Raw genomic sequence first — 22,465 nt, 5'->3', positions numbered from 1 at the left:
CAAAGTAATTCAACATGACATTAAAGAGAAGATTTGGCCAACAGATGATCCCAAATGTTTGCTTTATTGAACACAATATACAGTCACTGACTGAACAGACTTGGGTTCTAAAACAGTCCAATATTTCCCAACAGAACAGTCCGGTCAGCTGAAAACATATTCAAAACAAAGTGCATTCAGTCAGTAGTGCTGACCACCTTTGGCAACATCTGGTTAAGGCCCATTCCCTTGTGTGGTGCCAGATTAACTGTGTGAGCAGAACATCCAATATTTGCTGAGAATCCGGCTGCTTCAAATGCATCAACAATATTTGGAGCGTCATGTGTTGTCACAGGAATAGTGGATTTTCCATCTGCTGCAGCTCCCTGTAGTACTTCCCACAGATCACTTGTGTGGCTTTCATAGACAGCGCGTGTCTGCAGAACAGGATGTGCAATGACCCGGTTGTCCGTAATGTGGTGCACTGTGATCCTAATGAAGGACTGAGCTGCACAGGAGGTCCACCCATCCCTAGTTAAAGCAATGAACTTTGCATCGCTCAGCTCCTCCACCAGTTTGGCTTTTACTTCGCATATTAAAAGTGTTTCCTTTTGGATAAGGAAGTTTTGGGAAACAGCTTCGACAGATGGTCTGCGCTTTGTCTCCGACACACAGTCCATTGGTGGACTCCACTGGAAAACCAATGTTCCCACTCAGGAGGCTTAAACGTGTCCGGGGGTTCTGCGATCTCAACACTACAACAATGGGCAGAAGGGGGCGTGAGAGGACCGCGATACGTATTGTGGCTGGTGTTTGTGATGTTGTTGCACCCCGAGATAATACTATTGTACAATTACTAGGATGTTTGACAACACAAAAATATCTTGATTTGGCAGAAACAATGAGATGACAGACAGACATCACATCTCCTTTTGTCAGACATGGATATGGAACAAAATAAAGGGACGTGATCAGACATTTGATTCTTGGAGAAATGATTTAATCCCAACATTAGCTCCCTTAAAAAAATCTTCTAATGTTATAATAATCCAAACAGTCCTGAGCTGGATGAAGCTTTAATCTGTGCAAACCAAACTATCACTTTAATGGAAGGATTTCTTTCTTTTTGCATTCACTAACAAACAGATTTTCTCATTAGCTAGCTCCACACTGGAGAGCTGCTTAAAGTTGGAATTCCAACTCAAAGTGACACTGACACTTTTTTTCAGATTCAATACTGTAAAGCTGCTTTAAATCAGTGGTTCTCCAACTTTTTAGACCAAGTTCCACCATAATGACCAACATTAAAATACAGTAGCGTAGTGGGCCTAACTATTCAACTACAGCTCTGCACAGTTAAAAAACCAGGCAGTTTTCTTCCTAAGAAGATTTCTTGTTGTCAGCCATTTTAACATTGGAAATCCACAGTTTGAACGTTAGAACTGCACTGTGCTTACACACAGCTGAATAAAAAAGGGAAAGAATGATTCCATTACAATGACTTGGACCTAAATTTCAATAAAAACCGTCCTGTACTTAAATGGACAAAAATACTCAAAGATTTAATGACAATGTGTTGTTTTAACATTCATTTATATTTAATTTAGTGATTCCTCTGTGTACCACTAGAGGGAGCCTATTTGTTTACGAATACATTTTTAATGTGAAACTTTTGGTTTCAAAACTGAAAGTTATGATTCAAAATTTTGATAAAATATGAATATCTGAAAAACATGTTCCATTATTTTCAGTGTTTCAGATCAGTTTTTAAGTTTTAAAATTCGCTCAGCAAACATTCAACTCACTTTTTTCAGACATTCAACACCTTTTTCAGTTTCAGGTCTGCCCATTCTGACCCTTAACAGGCTAACATGATATGAAACTTACAAAAACTCAGCACTTACAAAATGGTTTTAAAACTTTAAACAGTTGGAAAGTAAGATTTGAAGGTTGCTTTATTTTGTTCAGTGTTACAAATCAGTCTCTCCAAGTTTTAAAATCTGCTTTCCAAACATTCAGCTCTGTTCTTTCAGTGTTTCAACTCATTTCTTTGGTCAGATCACATTTCTGACCCTGTTTTCACTGGAGACAGATGATGAATCTTTGCAGAAGATCAGGGCGGGAGCTCACGGATGCTCCTCCAATCAAATAGCTTCTAATAAAAAAGCCAATCAGCTAACAGGGGTCGTTTACACGGCTTGTTTGGTCCCACTGTCGATGTCGTGGTTCTAGACATGTTAGCAAGCGGTAAATTAGCTAGGTAGCTAACTGACTTAGCTAGATGTTGTCGCCAACTGAATAAAGGAACATGCCATTTGCTAAATATCACACAAACCATCTGTGGGACAATGAGGACATGGCTCTGTCCTGTCCCGTGTTTCATTTTTGGACCCAGCAGCCTGCAGAAATATCTGATGCCATCGCCTGAGAGTCTCTACCTCAGATATTGGTTAGGTTAGGCCAATGGGTCCGACTTGTCCTGGAAGGGTCTCTCACATCTGAATTCTCGTCTGACTATCGATGCTTCCTCATCTAATAAAGGCCACGCCATTGTGAAGAGGAAACGTGAACGGGACTTCAGCCTGTATGTATGTATGTATGTATGTATGTATGTATACTGCCCTCATCACAGACTTCACTGAAACTGCTTTTGCAGCTTTTTCAGACATTTCTTGTCTGATCTGAGCGACTGCAGGGCCGTGTTCATCAAACCTCTGACAGCAATATGATCAGCAGTCTTTCTGGAAACTTTGGATGAACACAAAGTGTGTGTCCATCCACCAGGCAGCCAAGTTCTGAGCTGACCATACATCTAACATAACATACAACACAGAAACCAGTTCAAGATCCAACACTGGAAACATGGACTGCCAAGAGAAACAATAAGAAACAAAAACACAAAGGGGGCTAGAGGTTACATCGGATACAGTGGGGCAAAAAGTATTTAGTCAGCCACCAATTGTACAAGTTCTCCCACTGAAAAAGATGAGAGAGGCCTGTAATTTTCATCATAGGTATACCTCAACTATCAGAGACAAAATGAGAAAAAATCCAGAAAATCACTGTCTGATTTTTAAAGAATTTATTTACAAATTATGGTGGAAAATAAGTATTTGGTCAATAACAAAAGTTCATCTCAATACTTATATACAATAGTTATATACCCTTTGGCTGATCTGAGTGGCTTTGTAAAAAGCATTTCAAGGTCCTGGAGTGGCCTACCAGTGGGGGGGAGGGTTAACACAACCAACATATTCACTAGGACTTCATGGTTTGTGTTGTCACCACACTGAATTACTCTGGAGGACAGAAGGTCCACAGTTAAGGACTTGGATTTCAGCCACTTATTCAAGGAATAAGGAATCTGAAGAAATGATTTTATGGGCAGACCCCATTTAATGCCTTGAACTGTACCTCTTGAAGAATTTTCTTCTGAAGAGTGTTATGTCTGATAGTGGAACCTTTATATATATATATATAATATATATATATATTATATAGACCATGACTCCCACCTGCAGAGAGAAGCAGAAGTCAGAAACCTGAGGTCACAGAGACTTACTTCATCAGCAACAGTCGTTTTCACATCAACTCAAACAGATGATCACAACAAGCTTCTGGCTGATCTGATTGGCTGAATGTTGTCTCTCTCTCTGTCTTTCTGTCCAATCCTGAAGCCTGTCCCTGTTCTCCTCTCACAGCTTCACTGAGAAGGTTGGAGTTTTACAGCAAATCCTGGATATTTGCTTTGATACTGACTGGGTTTAGTCCAATCCTGCTGAAAGCACCATGGACTGACTCCAGCCCTCTACTGACCTCAGAGTCTGCAGGCTACAGTCTGGACTCTGGACAAGATCATGTAGCTGCTGCACATCTGGATACTGCAGGATGTTCCAGCCCAGGTCCAGTTCTCTCAGATGGGAGGGGTTGGACTTCAGAGCTGAGACCAGACAAACACAGCTGATCTCTGACAACCTGCAGCCCCACAACCTGAATAAAGAAGCAAAGATCAACTTCCTTTTTAATTTTTCAACAAACATAAGCAATGAATAGAACACAAAATTATAAATACAACACAGGAAATATTTCTACTGCATCTGGATCCATTTCCAACAAATATTAGTTCAGAGGATTTTCTGCTGACACATGTGACTCTTTAGACACAATGAGACCAACTTTCTGTGAGACTCAGTCAAAGACTGAATTTAGCCTCAGAAAAATCCAAAGACAGGAAAAGAAAATCAACTTCAATAGAAGTTATGTCTGTGCAAACACTGAGTTCAAACAATAATTCAACACTAAAGATCTACAATAGGAACAAACAGTCAGTCAACTGACCCCAGAGTCTCCAGTCTACAGTCTGGACTCTGCAGTCCACCACACAGCTGCTGCACTCCTGGATCCTGCAGGTTGTTGTCACCCAGGTCCAGTTCTCTCAGATGGGAGGGGTTGGACTTCAGAGCCAAGACCAGATAACCACAGCTGGTCTTTGACAACCTGCAGCTCCACAACCTGTGGATGAGGATGGTGATAATGATGATGACAATTCTTCTTCTTTTCATTAGAATAATGAGATGAGATCAACTTGATTAATCCCTGAAGGGAAATGTAGAATGATAATAATGAGAAGAATAATATGAGAACAGTCAGAATAATAGTAATAATAGTCTGACTATATCATGATATTATTGTCAGCACATGGGAAGAGAAGCTGCTTTCCAGCCAACAGCAGAATCAATCTAGTTGATGGCTCATACTGTCACTGTGCAGCTTTAAAGTTTCCTGCTTAAAGTTTGTTGACCCAGTTCCAAAGTGCAGCAAAACAATGCATTGAATTGTTCCTCCTTATTCTATCTGAGCCAAGGAAGCTCCCCCAGGCTCTCCTGTCTCCTGTCTCTTCCCTCTCTGCATCTTCTTCTCTGGCTTTATTCACCTGATAACATCATATCAGGATGGATTTTTAATAGTGCCCATTCTGGACTGGGTCGACTTCAAAACTGGGATTTTCTTCTAAAATGTCAGAAACTGATTAAAACACTTTTTCCTAAAACTTTAGAGAGAAATGTCAGATGAGTAACTGGTCTACAACTGGATCAAACTGAGGGGTCAACATGGTTTTTCAGTAACGGAGTGACCACTGCATGCTTGAAATCAGCTGGGAACACACCTAGACTGAGGCAGTTATTCATGAAAGAGCTAAAAACCTCCTTAAGGACTTTAGCAGGAACTCCATCCAGGGGACAGGGGGCTGGTTTCAAGTGTTTCATCACTTCAGAAAGAAAAGACAATGAAACAGGCTCAAAGTGCTTGAAGACACAGAGCAAATCAAACCCTGAGCCCAGTTCCAAACAGGGTTAAGCAAGGCCTTGTCTAGCAGAAGTCCTGTTGTCACTAAAAGGTTCTTGTAGAGACATTGGACAGTCCACTGATGGATGGATCAATGACAGGTTTGCTAAATAAAGCTCTTGGGCCCTGAGAGTAGTTGACCAGGATTTCAGACAAACAGTCAGATGGAGCAGTTTGAATGGTTTTCTGGTCGTCCTTCAAAGAGTTTCTCAGGAGTCCCAGGGACACATGGAGCCAGTCTTTCTTCTACTGACGTTCTGCCTGTGGGCAGCATCTTCTTCAACTCGGGCTCATATCATTTAACCAGGGTTCTGTAGAGACTTTAGGTCTCTTCATCCTGAGGGGGGCGATAGAGGCCAATACAGTAGGACATGTAGAGTGAAAAGATGAAATTAAATCCTGTGGACTCAGTGAGGAAGTTCAACTATTCAAAGTAGATAAATGTGTGTTCATAAATGCATCATTGAATTCCTCAGGAGTCTGTGGAGGAATCTGACAAGGACTGAGCTGAAATACTGGATTTACATAGAGTCAGGGGGATCTGGATCTCAAGAAGAAGAAGAAGAAGAAGTACTTTATTAATCCCCAAGGGGAAATTCAGTTGTTACAGCAGTTATTAAATTTGAGATTATTTAAATTATATTGATTAATAGTAATTCATAAAGTAATTAATAAAGTACTTTATTTATTTGGGCGGGGGGTTGTGTGTGTATGTGTGTGTGCGTAGATGCATGTGTGAGTGTGTGTGTATGTGTGTGTGCGTTATTGTTTATATTGAGGAATTATAGACTCTTAACTAAGAACATGACAGTTCTTAATTAATTAGATGGTCACTCCTGGGGAATTCAATGATGCATTTATGAACACATTTATCTACTTTGAATGGTTGAACTTCGTCACTGAGTCCACAGGATTTAATTTCATCTTTTCACTCTACATGTCCTACTGTATTGGCCTCTATCGCCCCTCTCAGGATGAAGAAACCTAAACTAAGAACGACAGAAAGGTGATTGGAAATGGACATGTCCCCAAAGGGGCCAATATTCGAGTCCAGGACCTGTTTGGATTTCTGTGGGGAAGAAGCTGTCTGGACGTTGAGGTTCAGCTTGTGCTTAGGGTTCACCAAGTAGTGCTTCTGGTTTGGCTTTGTCTCCAGGAAATCAATGGAAGTCAATGGAATGTCCTCTGAAGCGATGGAAACACACCTGTCTGTGTGTGTCCTCAATCATCAATACAAATGATCAAAGAAATATTTCTACTGCATCAAAGAAACTGGATCCATTTCCAACAAATATTAGTTCAGAGGATTTTCTGCTGACACATGTGACTCTTTAGACACAATGAGACCAACTTTCTGTGAGACTCAGTCATTTGGGACTAAAGACTGAATTTAGCCTCAGAAAAATCCAAAGACAGGAAAAGAAAATCAACTTCAATAGAAGTTATGTCTGTGCAAACACTGAGTTCAAACAATAATTCAACACTAAAGACCTACAATAGGAACAAACAGTCAGTGAACTGACCTCAGAGTCTCCAGTCTACAGTCTGGACTCTGCAGTCCACCACACAGCTGCTGCACTCCTGGATCCTGCAGGTTGTTCTGACTCAAGTCCAAGTGTCTCAGATGGGAGGGGTTGGACTTCAGAGCTGAGACCAGGTAACCACAGCTGGTCTCTGACAAACTGCAGCCCCTCAACCTGAATAAAGAAGCAACGATGTGACGTTAGAAACCAAAGTTCCTCTTGAAAGTGTTGAATGTTTCAGAATGTGTTCAGAGCTGAAGAAGGTTTAGAAAGTAAAAGTTTAGAAAGTGGAAACTCCAAACAGCTGAATCCAACAGGATGCAGGTTCAAAGCAGTCCCATCCAAAAAGGGACAAAGAGCTGTCATTAATATGAATGCCAACATGCTGCTGCTTCAATAAAGACGGAATGACTTCAGCTCTGAAACTCTGCCAGCTCCACCTGTGGCTCCATCTATACAAACTCATGTTGTGCAGCCACATTTCTCTGAGAGGGAAAACAGCCTTTCCCATGAAGATCCTCAGTGTGGATCAGTCTAATATCAGCCTCATGTCTGCAGTTTAGTGTCAGCACAACTTTCACATCACATTCATCTCAGCACACAACCTAAACATGGGGTCTGACCTCAGAGCCTCCAGTCTACAGTCTGGACTCTGCAGTCCACCACATAGCTGTTGCACTCCTGGATCCTGCAGGTTGTTGTCACCCAGGTCCAGGTGTCTCAGATGGGAGGGGTTGGACTTCAGAGCTGAGGCCAGATAACCACAGCTGGTCTCTGACAAACTGCACTTCTCCAACCTGAATAAAGAAGCAAAGAAGGAGATCCAATGTGACACTGATGTTGACGACAATGAGGATGGTGATAATGATGATAATTCTTCTTCTTTTCATTAGAATAATGAGATGAGATCAACTTGATTAATCATCTGTGTGTCTCTGGGCTCCACATGTGCTTTCATTTCTATGGGACCAACTTTATAGAGACACTGTGGATTTGTTCTTCACAATGAGATTTGGATTAGGGAACAAACTGGGTGGACAGTGTCAGGACCAAAAGCTGCTGGCTTCAGTTCAGGAACAAAAACTACTCAAAGCTTCTTCACACAGCATCAGGATTTGAGGCCTTGGCAATGACAACAGGCTGAGAACTGCTTTCTAATGGCCCAGTCCCAATGCACAGACCACATCATGTCATTGTGTTGGGACTGATCCCCACTGTGTCATTGGCCTCTAAACACAAGCTTTGAATCCCATTCATAGATTGTTGACAACTGACTGTGTCATATGTTTTCTCTGAGTTTCATCAAGTGAGAAAAATCAGATAGAAATGCAGAGAAAATCCAACATTATCGTCAGCAAACTGATGCTTATTGTGTGGTATTTGGGACAAAGCAAGACCCAATGTCCACTACAGGGACGTGTTCTTCCCCAAAAAGAAAGAGGACTTTGTTTCTCACATCCCAAAGTCTTCACTTCTATTCCAAAATGAAAATATTCCAACCTTTTTCCTTCTGGCTCTCAGGAGGATGTCAGATATAAGTCTGGTCCAATATTGACATATTGTTGGGATCAAAACTTGGACAAACACTTGTAACCGAGGGAATGCGGGAGATAGGTAGATTTACTCTCCTACCTCCTTGCTAATAGTAAGAACAAACAGTAAGAGGAGACATGCATTGAGTCAGTAAAGATATTAGAAATTTATTAAAATAAACAAGAAACATAACACCTGTTAAAACATACCACAACTCCAGAGGTTTCACTACAGGTGAGCAACTTTAGGCCTCAAATAAACACAACCCACACTTGCCCAATGGCTAATAAAATTAAAGAAATCAATTGACACTACAAACCCACACAAAGTTACACTTGCAGTACTACTGCCCCACATACAAGGAAGTGCTGAGGCCTAAGTTTCCCACCGCAATATCCAACCCTGATACTACAAATAACCAATCGGCTTTTGAGTGTTGGCTGGCTTATAGATAATGCAGAACAGCAGTCTGGCACTAGACTCTTGTATAGGATTTATCCTCTCCCAGCCCGGAGGCAAGAATGGTCCAATATGGCATACTTAGAGGGGACGGTTAAGCGTGGCTCCACACATCTTAACCCAGTGACTAGGCAACACTCGTCCAACCACATCCAGGGTAACTCCAGTAATCTGCCAAAGACTCACAGCAAACACCAACCATGCCAGGCTTAGACAAAAGGGCTTTCTAATTGGAACCACCTGTCCTATAAAGACTACCGGATGCCCTGCCCACAAATGGGAGGTACCTTGACCTTTGACCCAACTTGTCACCTACCCTCAGACACTGGACAGTTTCAGTTGAAACAGTTTCAGCTTTGGACTGTTTCCACAGTTTGTTTAGAAACACAAAGGATTCAGAACAACTTCCTGACAGATGACATTTTTGGGACACTCTGTTCTTCAAAGCTTCTATAGAAAGAAACACATCATTATTAATATATACTATTCAATATGAGTGAACACACATTATTGAAGACAGCTCAGTGAAATGAAGTGAAACTGAAGGAATCATTCTTAGTCTGCTGAGAATAGAAGAACAATGAAAACACTGAATGGAACAACCAACATTCACAGTTGCTTTAGTTGTGGATTCAACATCTAAGATCTACAATAGTAACAGTCAGTCAACTGACCTCAGAGTCTCCAGTCTACAGTGTGGACTCTGCAGTCCACCACACAGCTGCTGCACTCCTCGATCCTGCAGGCCCCTGTTGTAGCTCAGATCCAGTTCTGTCAGATGGGAGGGGTTGGACTTTAGAGCTGAGACCACGACTTCACAGTGAGTCTCTGAGAGTCCACAGCCAGAAAGTCTGTGAGGACACATATATTAGAAAAGCTGTTATTATGACAGAGACAATATATTGAGTTGAATCACTTGATGTCAAACAGGGACATGTCCTGTTGTGTCTTCACATCAGTGGTTCAGCTGATCTTCTCTCAGTGGGTTGGACATGAAATAAGAATTCTTCTCACTCTCTGTCACACTGCAGACGCTTCATCTTTGTTCTGCTTGCATCTTGGACAGGAAGCAGAGAAAACTTGAGGTTATGGCTATAACCCCGGTTCTCTGATTAGCATGAGTGAGTGTCTCACTATGGGAACGCCTCCAGCGTGACCTCATCAGAAGCTTCAATACCACTACGCCAGCCTGGGTAATAAGTTCTCTTTCATAGCATTCGTTTCGTGTCTCACTATGGGAGATATACCAACTCCCGGATTGCCAGACGCCTGTAAGAAAGACAACTGTCCCTAGTGGTGCATCACATGGAGGGGGCTGCACTCTGTGAAGTGCCCACACCAAGGACAGCATGTGCTAGGGTAGGAGCTGTAACATCCAATTTATAAAACTACGCAAAGTCAGGGGCGAAGCCCAACATGCAGCGGCACACAGTTCCTGAATAGAGACTCCTTTAAAAAGAGCCCAGGAGGTCACCAGACCCCTGGTGGAGTGAGCCCGTAGACCAGGGGGAGGCTGGAGACCTTTGCTAGTGTAAGCTAGAGCTATAGCACCCACAATCCAGTGGGAAAGACGCTGTTTTGAGACAGGCTTCCCCACATGTGGCTTTGCCCAGGACACAAACAACTGATCACTTCGCCTGAAACCCAGAGTCTTGTCCATATAGATCCGCAGGGCACGGACTGGACACAGAGAATGCAGATGCCGGTGCTCCTCCGAGGAGAAAGGCGGTGGATGGAAGGCCACCAAATCTATTGGAGAGCATGACCCCACAACCTTAGGGACAAAGTCTGGGTTAGGTCGCATGCTGACCCTTATATCCCCTGGAGAGAATTGGATACACTCCTGATGCACAGACAACGCGTGACTTTCACTGTCCTCCCTTTGTGTGTGGCACCCCAGCCTACAAGGGAGGCATCTATAGAGATCACCTTCCTGGTTAAGATGGGACCCATGGATACGCCCTGGGTCAGAAACCCAGACGCCCTCCATTGACGCAGAGCTAGTGAGCAGTCTACCCCTCTCCCTGAGCGGGGCTACTGCTGCCTCGGGGCATTTTACAAATACCCTCGGGCTCAGAGACAGCCCAAAAGGCAGCACCACGAACTCGTACGCTGTCCCTGGCTTGAAGGGAATCCAACGTTAGCCCTATGAAGGTGATGCGCTGAGCAGATGACATCACACTCTTTTCTATATTCAGCTTGAAACCCAGGCTCACTAGATGTTTTACAAGAACATCTGTGTGACGGGCCACTTCTTCGCAGGTGGGGGCCGCGACAAGCCAGTCGTCGATGTACGTGGCTACTCGAATACCCCTCTCCCTGAGCGGGGCTACTGCTGCCTCGGTGCATTTCACAAATACCCTCGGGCTCAGAGACAACCCAAAAGGCAGCACCACGAACTCTTACGCTGTCCCTTGGAAAGCGAACCGCCGTCGCCTGCTCGAAGAAATCGTAGCAGAGAGGCATGAGTCAGCATCCTGAAACTGTATTTCCTTAGATGGCGGTTCAGGGCACGGAGGTCCAGAATGGCTCTCATCCCCTTCCCGCCCTTTTTTGGAACTAGGAAATACCTCGAGTAGAAACCACTGTGGGTTTGCTCGGGAGGAACCACTCTTATAGCCCCTTTCTGTCTCAAAGAGGAAATTTCCTCCAAGAGAATGTTTGCGGACTCGCCCTGAGCATGGGAGATTATGCCTTTGAAACGAGGCGGAACGACTTTGAACTGTAGTCTGTAGCCCTTTTCTATCGTTCTTAGCACCCATTTCGATCGAGTGCAGGCAGTCCAGCTCCCCATTTGCAGGGATAGCGGACTGACCAGCCACCCTGTCAGCATCGGTGTGATGGCGCCCTCCGGTTGAGGTGCGCTGTACACACCGCCTATGCACCCTGGCATCTCCGGCACATGGCACGGAGACACCCGGGCTGTCTGTGCCACAGCCGCGGGGATAGTGACCTCCGCGGGCTGTGTTACAACAGAAAAAAATCTTTATTTGTCTTTCAACATATCTTTTTTCTGCATGTTTTTTAACAGCACCCTCGGCATTCTCCCTGGATGCGCATGTGGGGACCATTTTCTTATAGAGTGCATGACATGAAAAGTGTTTATGCAACACTGAGAACATTGTCTGAGTGTCCCTCTGGCGGGCATCCGAACATGAATGCTGGCTCTTGGACTGCACTCTGTGTGGAACCAGTCCCGCCGAACTCGCTCTGGAACGGAGCCATCGGGCAGAGCGGCCGGGCGAGCGGAGGGGGGGGGCTGACTGGGCTCGCTTGGTGGGGAAGCTGTCAGGCCTGCCGCTTCTTCTTCCTCACCGTCACAGTGGCAGGGAGAGGCGGTGGAGCGGTGTGAGGCCCGGCCTGTGGAGGCTGCTTCCTTGCCCACGGGTTAGCTGCACCTCTGGGGGCTTGTGGGGCTCCCTGTGTTTTGGACACTTTGGGGGTCCGGAAAGCAGGGGCTGTATGAGAGACTGTCTGCGCATATGACTGGCATGATGTGCCTGGAACGACGGGAGCCTTCCTCGGCAGACAAAGCTTCAACGCCTCGTCATCTCTCTTTTTCTCCTCACATCTCTTCTGCATGGAGGCGACAGCCGCGCCGAAGAGACCACTGGGAACGACCGGAGTGTCGAGGAGTTCCTCTTTCTCCTTGGTCGTGAGGTTGGTGAGCCCGAGCCAGCACGCCCTTTCCTGGAGAACCATGAGACCCATCGCTCTGCCGGTGGCTTGGATGGCCACCTTATGGAGGCGGAGGACATGGTCTGTCATGACGCAGATTTCCTCCCACAGGGCATTATCTGGCTTAGCCGTCATGTCTTCTTCTAACTCGGCTTGGTAAGCCATCAACATTGAAGAAGTATTTAGGGCTCTTGCTGATAGAGCCGCCGCCTTGTAGCACTTTTCAGTGAGGCTGGACTGAAAGCGGTCTGCCTTGTGAGGGAGAGATGGAGCCGAGGACGACAGAGACGTCTTCGGGTGGAGGTGGGTCGCTACCAGCGGCTCTATGGGCGGCATGTGGTGGAGCCTGTGTTTCTCCATTCCCTCGCAGTCCAACAGGGAGCCTCCCACGATGGGGTGCTTCTCGCTGTATGGTCTGTTTTTCCATGTTGCCGCTATCTCATCCAGCAGCTCTGGAAATATTGGCAACATCTGTTTACCCGTCTTCTTCGCTTTTGGCCGTTTCTTTCCATCAAAGCGACATTTCACTGCCTCAGCTTGAATTGCGGGCCACGGGATGTTGAGCCTGGCAGCTGCACGTTTGCACATGTCCTGCATGTCAAGATCAAGAGGGGATGATGCCCGCGGGATGTCTCCCGTCATGGCGGCGGGCTTTGCAGCCTCACCCGTAACAGTGAAGAGTGTGGATTCCTGCTCATCATCACCGTCATCGGACTCTCCCTCCTCGTTGTCGCCTCCTCCCTCCAGCATGACGCGGGGTGCTGCGCTTCCCTCCGATGGGAAACAGGCGTCAGTGAACTCCGGGTCCGCGTCCGCCCAACTCGGTCCCGAGGCGTGCGCGGGGCCCTCCACCTTGGACATGACCCACTCGCCTCGCTGCGGGGCTACCTCCGACAGCATAGGATCGGCGCCGCCCAGGTTAGTCTGGCGGGCTAGCCGACGGCGGAGCAGCTTGCGTGGGAGGGCAGCGCAATGGATACATCCGTCGGTGGAGGATAAAGCGGCCTGAGCGTGGGGTAAGCCCAGACACGGCACACATACCGGGTGAGTGTCCCAGTTAGATATCTTATTGACGCAGGGGCAGAGCTTCGGGCTTTTCACGGTTTCACCGGGTTTGTTAGCCGTGGCCATGACTAGCAGAGGGGACGCTGGCAGCTCCGTGAGTTAGCCGAGCAGCTTGTGCAGCTGTCGGAGCCAGAGAAAATGCTTTTCTCTCGGCTAGCGTGGGGAAAGTAGAGCTACTTCCCCGAGGTATTGCTACCTTGTGTGGGGTGTTGTTAGCGTGTGGTTATTGCTACCAGCAGATACCGCTAACGCCACCGGTGGTGGTCGAAGTATTTCTACTTCAGCTATTCTTGAAGTATCGCTACTTCAAGTGGTGGAAGTATTGCTACTGTCACCGGTTAGCTGTCGAATAGTATCGCTACTGCTCGTCAGCTACAGAACAACCGTACTGTAGAGCACAAAGCGCCCGGTGACCGAGTTTTCACTCGACTCTGTGGACAGGTTAGCTTTAGCGCCGATAGCACAGTTGTCTGCAAGCTTCTGTGAGAAGCGAGAAGAGGTTTTTGAATGACGACTGACAATGTCAGCCTATTATATAGGGGGAGGTCCCCGCCCCTCCTGACATAGTCATCACTAGTGCCAGCCCGCAGGCTGGCGTAGTGGTATTGAAGCTTCTGATGAGGTCACGCTGGAGGCGTTCCCATAGTGAGACACGAAACGAATGCTATGAAAGAGAACTGAGTCCCTTTGGAACTTCCACAACAGGCCTGTCCCTGTTTATTCCAATGTTGGACATTTGTTCACATGTGGCAGAAAAACATCAGTGTGTGAAGAGAAACAGAAGAAAAATGTGTCCCATGGAAAAACCATTGGAAAGAAAAAGAAGAACTGTGTTCATTCACTGGACAGAGAGAAAAAAAACAACAGGAACATCTGCAGCTTTTGGACTGACACCATTTGGAACAGCTCAAGAACATCTGGGACAAAATCCAGCTGCTGTCATTCTCACAATAAACAAGAGGAACATTATGGTGATGATCACCCAAGTGAAAAATCAATCTATTGTTTCAGACTTCAATTCTACGTTTAGCAGATAAAGTGTGTTCACACATTTTACCAAGTGTTTTTGTGCTTGTGTTGAAACGTAGTAAAAGTACATTTTTGGTGAGTCTCCAAAGTACAAGATTAGTCAAAGAGTTACTGAGACAAAAAAAGCAGATTCAAAGTAAATGTTTGCAAAGTATATTGAAATGATATCATCACTTCAAGCCCACACCAGCTTGCCGCCTCTCACCGCGAGCAACTCCAGAGTAGAAGACAAGGAGCTGGGTTCCAGAGCCCAGGCTGTGCGTGGAGGTGAGCCCAACTATCTAGTCGGTACCGCTCAACCTCCCGCACAAACTCTGTTGTGGCGGCAATCCCCGAAGGGATGCTGTCAAGCTGAAGAAGGAATGTATGTGTATGTATGTATGTACACAATGTGTGTGTACATACATACATGTACTGGCTGTGGAAAAGTGGACTCTTGGAAGTGGTCTAATTCCTGTGGACAAAGTTTCACTTCAAAATACTCTTTCATACTACATGTTTACTTCATGTATTTTGGATGTTTGGACAGAATTCTTCGGAGAACTATGCAGAATCCTGAAGATCACTAAAATCCATGTTAGTCCCATAGTGGTGCAGCCAAATAATACTTTGACCTCACTAATAGAAAACAAACTGTTGTTCCTGTTTATTGTTATTGTTGTTACCTTGAATGACTTGTTTTGTTCCAAAGCCCTTAAATGGCTGGATTTAATAGTGTTAGAGTTCAAATCAATATTTGTTGGACTGACGAGTTTTGGACTTTGTGTAGGAGTTCAGATTATTTTCAGTCCTTTTAGAACGTCTTCAAAGTGCACTGGGCTTTTCAAAGTAAGAGCATTTGAGAACATGCTAACAGGAAGTAGTGCTTTTAGTCCAACATCATTGGATTGGAATCTAAGTAAAGTATCTACATTTCAGACTCAGTGTTTGGAGAATCCATTCAGAGGGCATTGTTGGTGTATTTATTAAACACACAATGGTGCTTATAGTGGACTTATATTTACTAGGAGTATCAATCCAATATCATTGTGTCTTTTAATGCAATATGTTCAACTTGGTTGCAATTTAACACAAAGTCAGTGGCTCGTTTTCACAACAAATACTCAAATACTGTGAAAAATATACTTTGCATACTTTTTTCACATTTCAAACCTCATTCTATTGCATTTCATACATAGTTCAAATGAGTTCAGAGTATATTTCAAGTACATTTACTTTGACTCAAAGTCCATTAGTAATACACTGTCAGTTTAATGTCACTATAGATTTTGGACATTTGCAACAAGTCAACTTCAAATGTTTCATGTATATTTTAACAGTAGTGTAGTATTTTGGGCAGCAAAAGTACCCAATAATACGTGAAAAATAGGTTTTTCATGTACTAAAGCAGATTTATAGTGCAGCTTCCAGCAACTTCACTGGTTTCATTTTAACACAACTTCAAGTATTTCAAAGTATACTCAATATACTTTTAGAAAATATACAAAAATAGATTTTTTTCACTTGGACACATCTGGACTTACTCAGCCTTTCTGTAGTTCCTCACAGCTGGAATCAATCTCTGTCGTCCCTGGTTTGTTGTATTATACTGGTTCAGGTCCAACTCATCCAGAACCTCCTCAGACATCTGCAGCATGTAGGCCAGAGCTGAGCACTGGATCTCAGAGAGACTCTTCCCTGATCTGTTCCCTGACTTCAGGAACTCTTGGATCTCCTGATGGACTGAGTGGTCGTTCAGCTCCATCAGACAGTGGAAGATGTTGATGCTTCTGTCAGGAGAGATATCAACTCTGTTCATCTCCTTCAGGTTGTTGATGGCTCTCTGGATGGTTTCTGGACTGGTCTTTGGCTGACCCAGCAGGCCTCCTAACACTCTCTGGTTGGACTCCAGACAGAGGCCATGAAGGAAGCGGACAAACAGGTCCAGGTGGCCACTTTTACTTTGCAGGGATTTCTCCATGGCTCTCAACAGGAAGTCATCTAGGGTTAAATGAGCTTTGTTTTCCCTCATTAAATTGTACTTTCGCCCCAGGAACTCCTCCAGTACCTGTGTCTTCCTGTTGTTGTAACAGTAGACTATGTAGACTGCAGCCAGAAACTCCTGAACACTCAGATGAACAAAGCTGAACATCATGGCTTCATTCTTCCTGCCCCTCTCCTCTTTAAAGATCTCTGTGAACACTCCTGAGTACACTGAGGCTTGTCTGACATCAATGCCGCTCTCTTTTAAGTCTTTCTCATAAAAGACCAGGTTTCCTTCTTGCAGCTGCTGAAAACCCAGTTTTGCTAATGACTTCATGTCCTGAAAACACTTTTCTGAGCCTTCTGATCCGTATTTCTCTTCTCTCTGTTTGATCTGGAACCACAGGAACTCTCTGTACACCTCAGTCAGGGTCTTGGGCAGCTCTTCCACCTCTCTGGTTTCCAACAGATCCTCCAGAACTGTAGCAGTGATCCAGCAGAAGACCGGGATGTGACACATGATGTGGAGGCTTCGTGAGCTCTTGATGTGAGAAATGACTTTATTGGACCGCTCCTCATCTGTGAACCTCTTCCTGAAGTACTCCTCCTTCTGTTGGTCTGTGAACCCTCTGACCTCTGTCACTATGTCCACAAAATCTGGGTGGACCTGATTGGCTGCTGCAGGTCTGGTGGTTATCCAGAGGCGAGCGGAGGGAAGCAGTTTCCCCCTGATGAGGTTTGTCAGCAGCTCGTCCACTGAGGTGGACTCAGTCACTTCAAATTTAAGTCTCTGAGTTTCATTGGTACTACAGTCCAGCTGGAGGCGACTCTCATCCAGTCCATCCAAAATAAACAGGAGCTTGAATTTACTCTTGTCATAGTTGGTGTTTCCTGATGACTGCAGCTTTTGAAAGATGAAATTCAGAGCCTCCTCCTTGATCCCAACAGTTTCCTTAATACATTCATGCAGGAGCTCTGCCAGACTGAACTGGTTTCCCTTCAGTGGATTCAGGTGACGGAAGGTGAGGGGGAAAAGCAGATCCACGTCCTGATTGGTTCGCCCTTCAGCCCAGTCCAACACAAACTTGTGCACAAGGAATGTTTTTCCAATTCCTGCGATCCCATTGGTCAGCACTGTTTTTATGGGTCTGTATTGTTCAGGAGGAGGTTTGAACATGTCACTGGGTTTCACTGGTTTCTCTGTATCGGTTTTCTTCCCTGCCATCTCAATCTGCCTGACCTCGTGCTGTTCGCTGATGTGTATGGAGGCTCCAGCTGTGATGTACAGTTCAGTGTAGATCTTATCCAGACGCTGCTTATCCTTATTCTGTGTCCATCCTTGTGTTGCACACATGAACCTGTCTTTGAGGTTTGACTGGAGCATCTCCTGATAGTATGTGATGGACTGTGGCTCTGGTACTGGAACCACCACAACTGAGCCAAACATAGATGGGGAAGAACATAAAAGCATTAGTGCACATGTCTACAGATGCAGCTTCTTTTTACTATGTGACTGTAATTACAGCCTTATCATGTCTGATCCATCTGTCCAGGGATGTGATCTGTGTCTTCCACTGATTCAAAACAAGCAGATTTACCTTTAGTGTGAGGAGCTGCTGAAGGGTCCTGAGGAGGGTGAGCTTCAGACATCTTTGCAACATCATCAGCCTCATGTGTCCTGGCAGGAACCTGACCTGAAACAGGAACAGGAACATCTCTTGAGAAACTCAGACTGATTAATGCAATCACACAAATAAACAGACGGAGCTTCATAAATTCAGGTCAATATTTACCAGGTGTGTTGTTTACATTCATGTTTACAGTGATGTTTACATCACCACTCACATGAGTACCAGTAATCTGAGGTGCCATGCTGACACTTCCATCCTGGGCAGTGACTGTGATGTTTGGTGCTTCCCTCTGAGCTGCAGCTGAAAAAAAATAAAGGTTGATAAAATGTGATACAAGACATTGACAACCCAATTTTCTAAAACATTGGAAAAAGTCTTTATAAAACAGCTGGATGAGTTTATGGAAAATATAAATTACTATGTGAACAGCAGTATGGATTTAGAAGGAACAGAACAACTTAGATGGGGAAGAACATAAAAGCATTAGTGCACATGTCTACAGATGCAGCTTCTTTTTACTATGTGACTGTAATTATAGCCTTATCATGTCTGATCCATCTGTCCAGGGATGTGATCTGTGTCTTCCCCTGATTCAAAACAAGCAGATTTACCTTTAGTGTGAGGAGCTGCTGAAGGGTCCTGAGGAGGGTGAGCCTCAGACATCTGAGACCAGAGGGGTCCTGCTGAGAGACAAAGGGGGGTGTCTGTTATTTTCATAGTTACGTTCATGTGGATTTGGTTTAGTGTCATTTTTAATGGCCACATGTTCAGACTCAGGTGGACAACACTGCATGTCTTCCTGCTCCAAATGAAACACCAGCCAAGACCAGGATTTTCTCTTAGAACAGCACCAGTGTAATGTTTTCATCACTAACGTGATATCATCTTAAATCACAACATGAACCTTCTGAACTTTCAAGCAAATTCCAGTTCAGTGAATTTCAACAAGTCCACTGTCTGGTTGTTGGACAGGATTAAAGTCTAACTGGTAAAACCTGAATTCTGTTAAAAAAACAGCACTGTCCTTTCCTCTTTCTGTTACTGACCTTCTGGTCCTGAGCTGATGTCTGACAGACTCTGCACCAGGTCCTTCCTGGGAATCTTCTCTAACACCTTCTTGGTCACCTCCACAGCTCCATCAAGTTCATATCTCTGCACCATCAGACTCACAGTGTCATGTCTTCTTGCCCCCTCCAGCTGGCTCCTTCTGATGCCTTCCTGCTCCAGGAACCACTTGAACTTTTTAAATTCATCTTCTCCCAGATCCTCTAGAATATCTAATATGTCCTCTGGTCCCATTGTGAGTCCCTGGTGTGATCAGAGACCAGTGTCAACAGTTAGTTGTCTTATTGTTTCTACTTTTGTTGGAGTTTTTACCGGAGCCTGTTCTGACAATGATGAAATAACAAAAATCCAGATGAATTCGAGATGTTTCTGGACACAAACTCCAGCTGCCCTGAGTCCAATTTAAACCGAGTGTGAACAGATGGAGTGAGACACTAAAGTCATCACTGAGTTCACAACAAAAAATGAATCAAAGATACGTAATTATTACAAATTTGAAAAAGGAAATGTTTGGAATAAGTTGGACTTCAAGTCAAAAGCCATATTTTTGCTTGTTAACATTTGACTTCACACTTTATTTAGTGTATCCACAGGCTGGAGTGTGTGGGCAGGACTGCAGTGTCTGTTCCACTCACTGCTACTGTCCACCTGTTGGTTCTCTTTAGGGAAACTACACAGAACAGGTCCATGAGAAAAACACTGCTGTGTATTTCTGGAAAAGGTTTTCTTCACCTCACAGCTTAAGGTCATGATGTTTGATGTTAGATGAGCTTTGTCTTATTGTGAGAAACCAAACTAAAGACGTTCCAAACTGTGAAATATCTGAAGAAATATTTTCTTCCTGTGCTCGCTCAGTAAGGATCCACCAGGACTCCTACTTCTACTCATTCTGAACCCCAGTCCAACACGGACTCATCTTCAGCTCAGTTTACAGTAGGAACTGTCTCTTACTGAGGGTCTCAGGATCCAGGTTCAGGACTGAATATCATAGGATCAGGCCTGGACCAGTCCCTCTTCACACACAGACAGCTGGATCCTGGACACTCTGGTCTCTGTCTGTGGTACTGACCTCTGCAAACACAAACATGGTTTTACTGATTTCACATCAATCACTGATCAATTGACTGTTTATGGAGCCCTGAATCCACAAATGCTCACAGACAGGAAGTTTCAAAGTTTCATTCAACTGACACAGTAACAAATCAGAAAACAGGAAGTGCAGCCACACGGACATGAAGCCAGAGTCCAGTGGACTCAGAGCAGGCAACTGTCTTTAAAGCTGGGCCTCTGTTCTGGGCTCAGCTGCAGCTTTCATGTGGATTCTTCAGCGGATCAGGACTTTGTGTCCACAGGAAGTCATGGCCTGTTGTTTCCTCCTTTAGTTTCAGCGGCTTTGTGTGGACCCAGGTTCTTCCCTCCACAGTCCACAGAGAGAAAAGTGAGTGTGAGCCTCCAACAGTCAGATCATAATAATGTTGGATTAACACTCACCTGCCTCAGCTTCACTTTTCCTCCTCCTGCTGTCTGCTCTCAACATGGAGTCACCGACTGAACATATTCTGCTGCACCACAGGAAGTCACATGACCCTGTGGTTACAGCAGTACCACTATACACACATGAGTACACTACCCACCCTGATCTGGGTTTACTGTTGTACTGCAGCTCTACTGGGTACTGAACCTACAGGTACTACTTATATACTTCTAGCCTGCTTTTTAGTGTATTTGCAGTACACTTTGAAGTACACAGCAAATAAACTGTGATATATAATGTTAGTTAGTACTCACATTACACTCCAATCCTTTTAGTGTATTTGCAGAAAGACCAGTCCAACCAGAACCCCAAGCCCACTACACAACAAAGTCCAGGACATGGTCCCAGCAGCTGGTACTCTGAGGGTCCAGGTACCAACAAGTGGACAACATGAATTAAATCCAACACAGCAACACACACAATGTGTCTATTTACTCTAAAGTACTCCACCTAATACTACAAGACAAATACCTAAATGTTGTGTATAAGTAGGGATGGGGATTGAGACCAGGACCAGTATTGATTCTGCCTATTGGTCCGATTCTTTATTGATTCGCTTATTGATTCCTGATCAGGTCAATATGAGCCAAGTTTCCGTCAGTCAAACTAAAGTCCAGGCTGGATCTACTTTTTGTTTCTGACGCACTTTTCCCAGAAAGGTCCCAGAGCTGTCGTCTCCAGAAACTCACAGGAAACAGGACGACAGCTCTTCAACACGACTCGGACTTTCACCTTTCACAGAAACTACTGAGCAAAAATCCTCAATATATAAAAACTGCTGCCCCTCAGACCACGGACCAGACCAGCACATAGTCCAGCTCCCACAGTCCACCTGGACCCTGAACTGGAGCCTCGGACAGTGAAACCATAAAGAAAATAAGAGGCGAACTTACCGTGCCTCACAAACTATTAGTTTGAAAACCAACGCTGCCCCCGCTACTCCACCACACTTCCTGTCCAGCTCCTTCACTATAAAAGCCTCGCCTCGCCTCTATACGTCTAAAATACTTTGGTGGGGGAGGAGAGGGACCGGAAATAAATAAACAAGAGGTCACAGCCAGACACACGTCACCGCGGTGCATTCTGGGCATTTTTGATGCCATTCTTTATTTTAGACTTTTAGAAATAGAGGCGACCTTTACTTTGAAGGGGTGAGGTCAGACTGCTTCGTCCCACGTGATTTACTGGAAAACCTGTTTCCACCAAAGCGTCACGATAATAAGGGGAAAGCCTGTTACTGCCCAAAGTCCCTGTGGACCCCGAGTATTTCCTATGAAAATGGGGGTTTAAAAGCCACAGATTTTGAATCTTTTATTGCAGCTCTTAGAGCCAAATGGCTTAAAGGTTGTATTTCCCAGCCTCAATCAATATGGTACCACATTCCCAGTAGTTTGTTTAATAAGGTTGGAGGGATTGATTTTCTGTTTAAATGTGATTTTGAGATCCCAAAAATTCCTGTCAAATTATCTAATTTCCAAAAACAAGCCCTTAATTTTGGCAAAATGTTATTGTCCCACAGTTTTTCACCCCATAATGCACTGCTGTGGAATAATAGGGCTATTACTATAAAGAGGAAGTCAGTTTTTAAATCTGATTGGTACAATAACGACATTAAATTTGTTACTGATATCTTAAATTCCAACAGCCAACTACTTTCCTTA

At 44.6% G+C, this 22,465-nt stretch overlaps 1 protein-coding gene across 1 annotated transcript; it reads right to left on the bottom strand.

Moving 5' to 3' along the window:
• Positions 1 to 2,820: 2,820 nt before the first annotated feature.
• Positions 2,821 to 21,712, bottom strand: LOC113121990 (NACHT, LRR and PYD domains-containing protein 12-like). The gene is made up of 9 exons (XM_026292877.1): positions 21,698 to 21,712; positions 19,252 to 20,341; positions 18,817 to 18,888; positions 18,368 to 18,505; positions 18,173 to 18,268; positions 16,136 to 18,008; positions 9,515 to 9,691; positions 4,346 to 4,491; positions 2,821 to 2,846 (listed from the first exon to the last, which is right to left on the bottom strand). The coding sequence occupies exons 2-9, from the start codon at positions 19,502 to 19,504 to the stop codon at positions 2,821 to 2,823; spliced, it is 2,781 nt and encodes a 926-aa protein (XP_026148662.1). The 5' UTR covers positions 19,505 to 20,341; positions 21,698 to 21,712.
• Between the last annotated feature and the right edge of the window lie 753 nt (positions 21,713 to 22,465).

This window comes from Mastacembelus armatus, chromosome 20 (assembly GCF_900324485.2).
Source record: "Mastacembelus armatus chromosome 20, fMasArm1.2, whole genome shotgun sequence".
NCBI lineage: Eukaryota > Metazoa > Chordata > Actinopteri > Synbranchiformes > Mastacembelidae > Mastacembelus > Mastacembelus armatus.
Note: the sequence above shows the minus strand (reverse complement) of the source record. Positions and strands in the feature narration are given on the sequence as shown.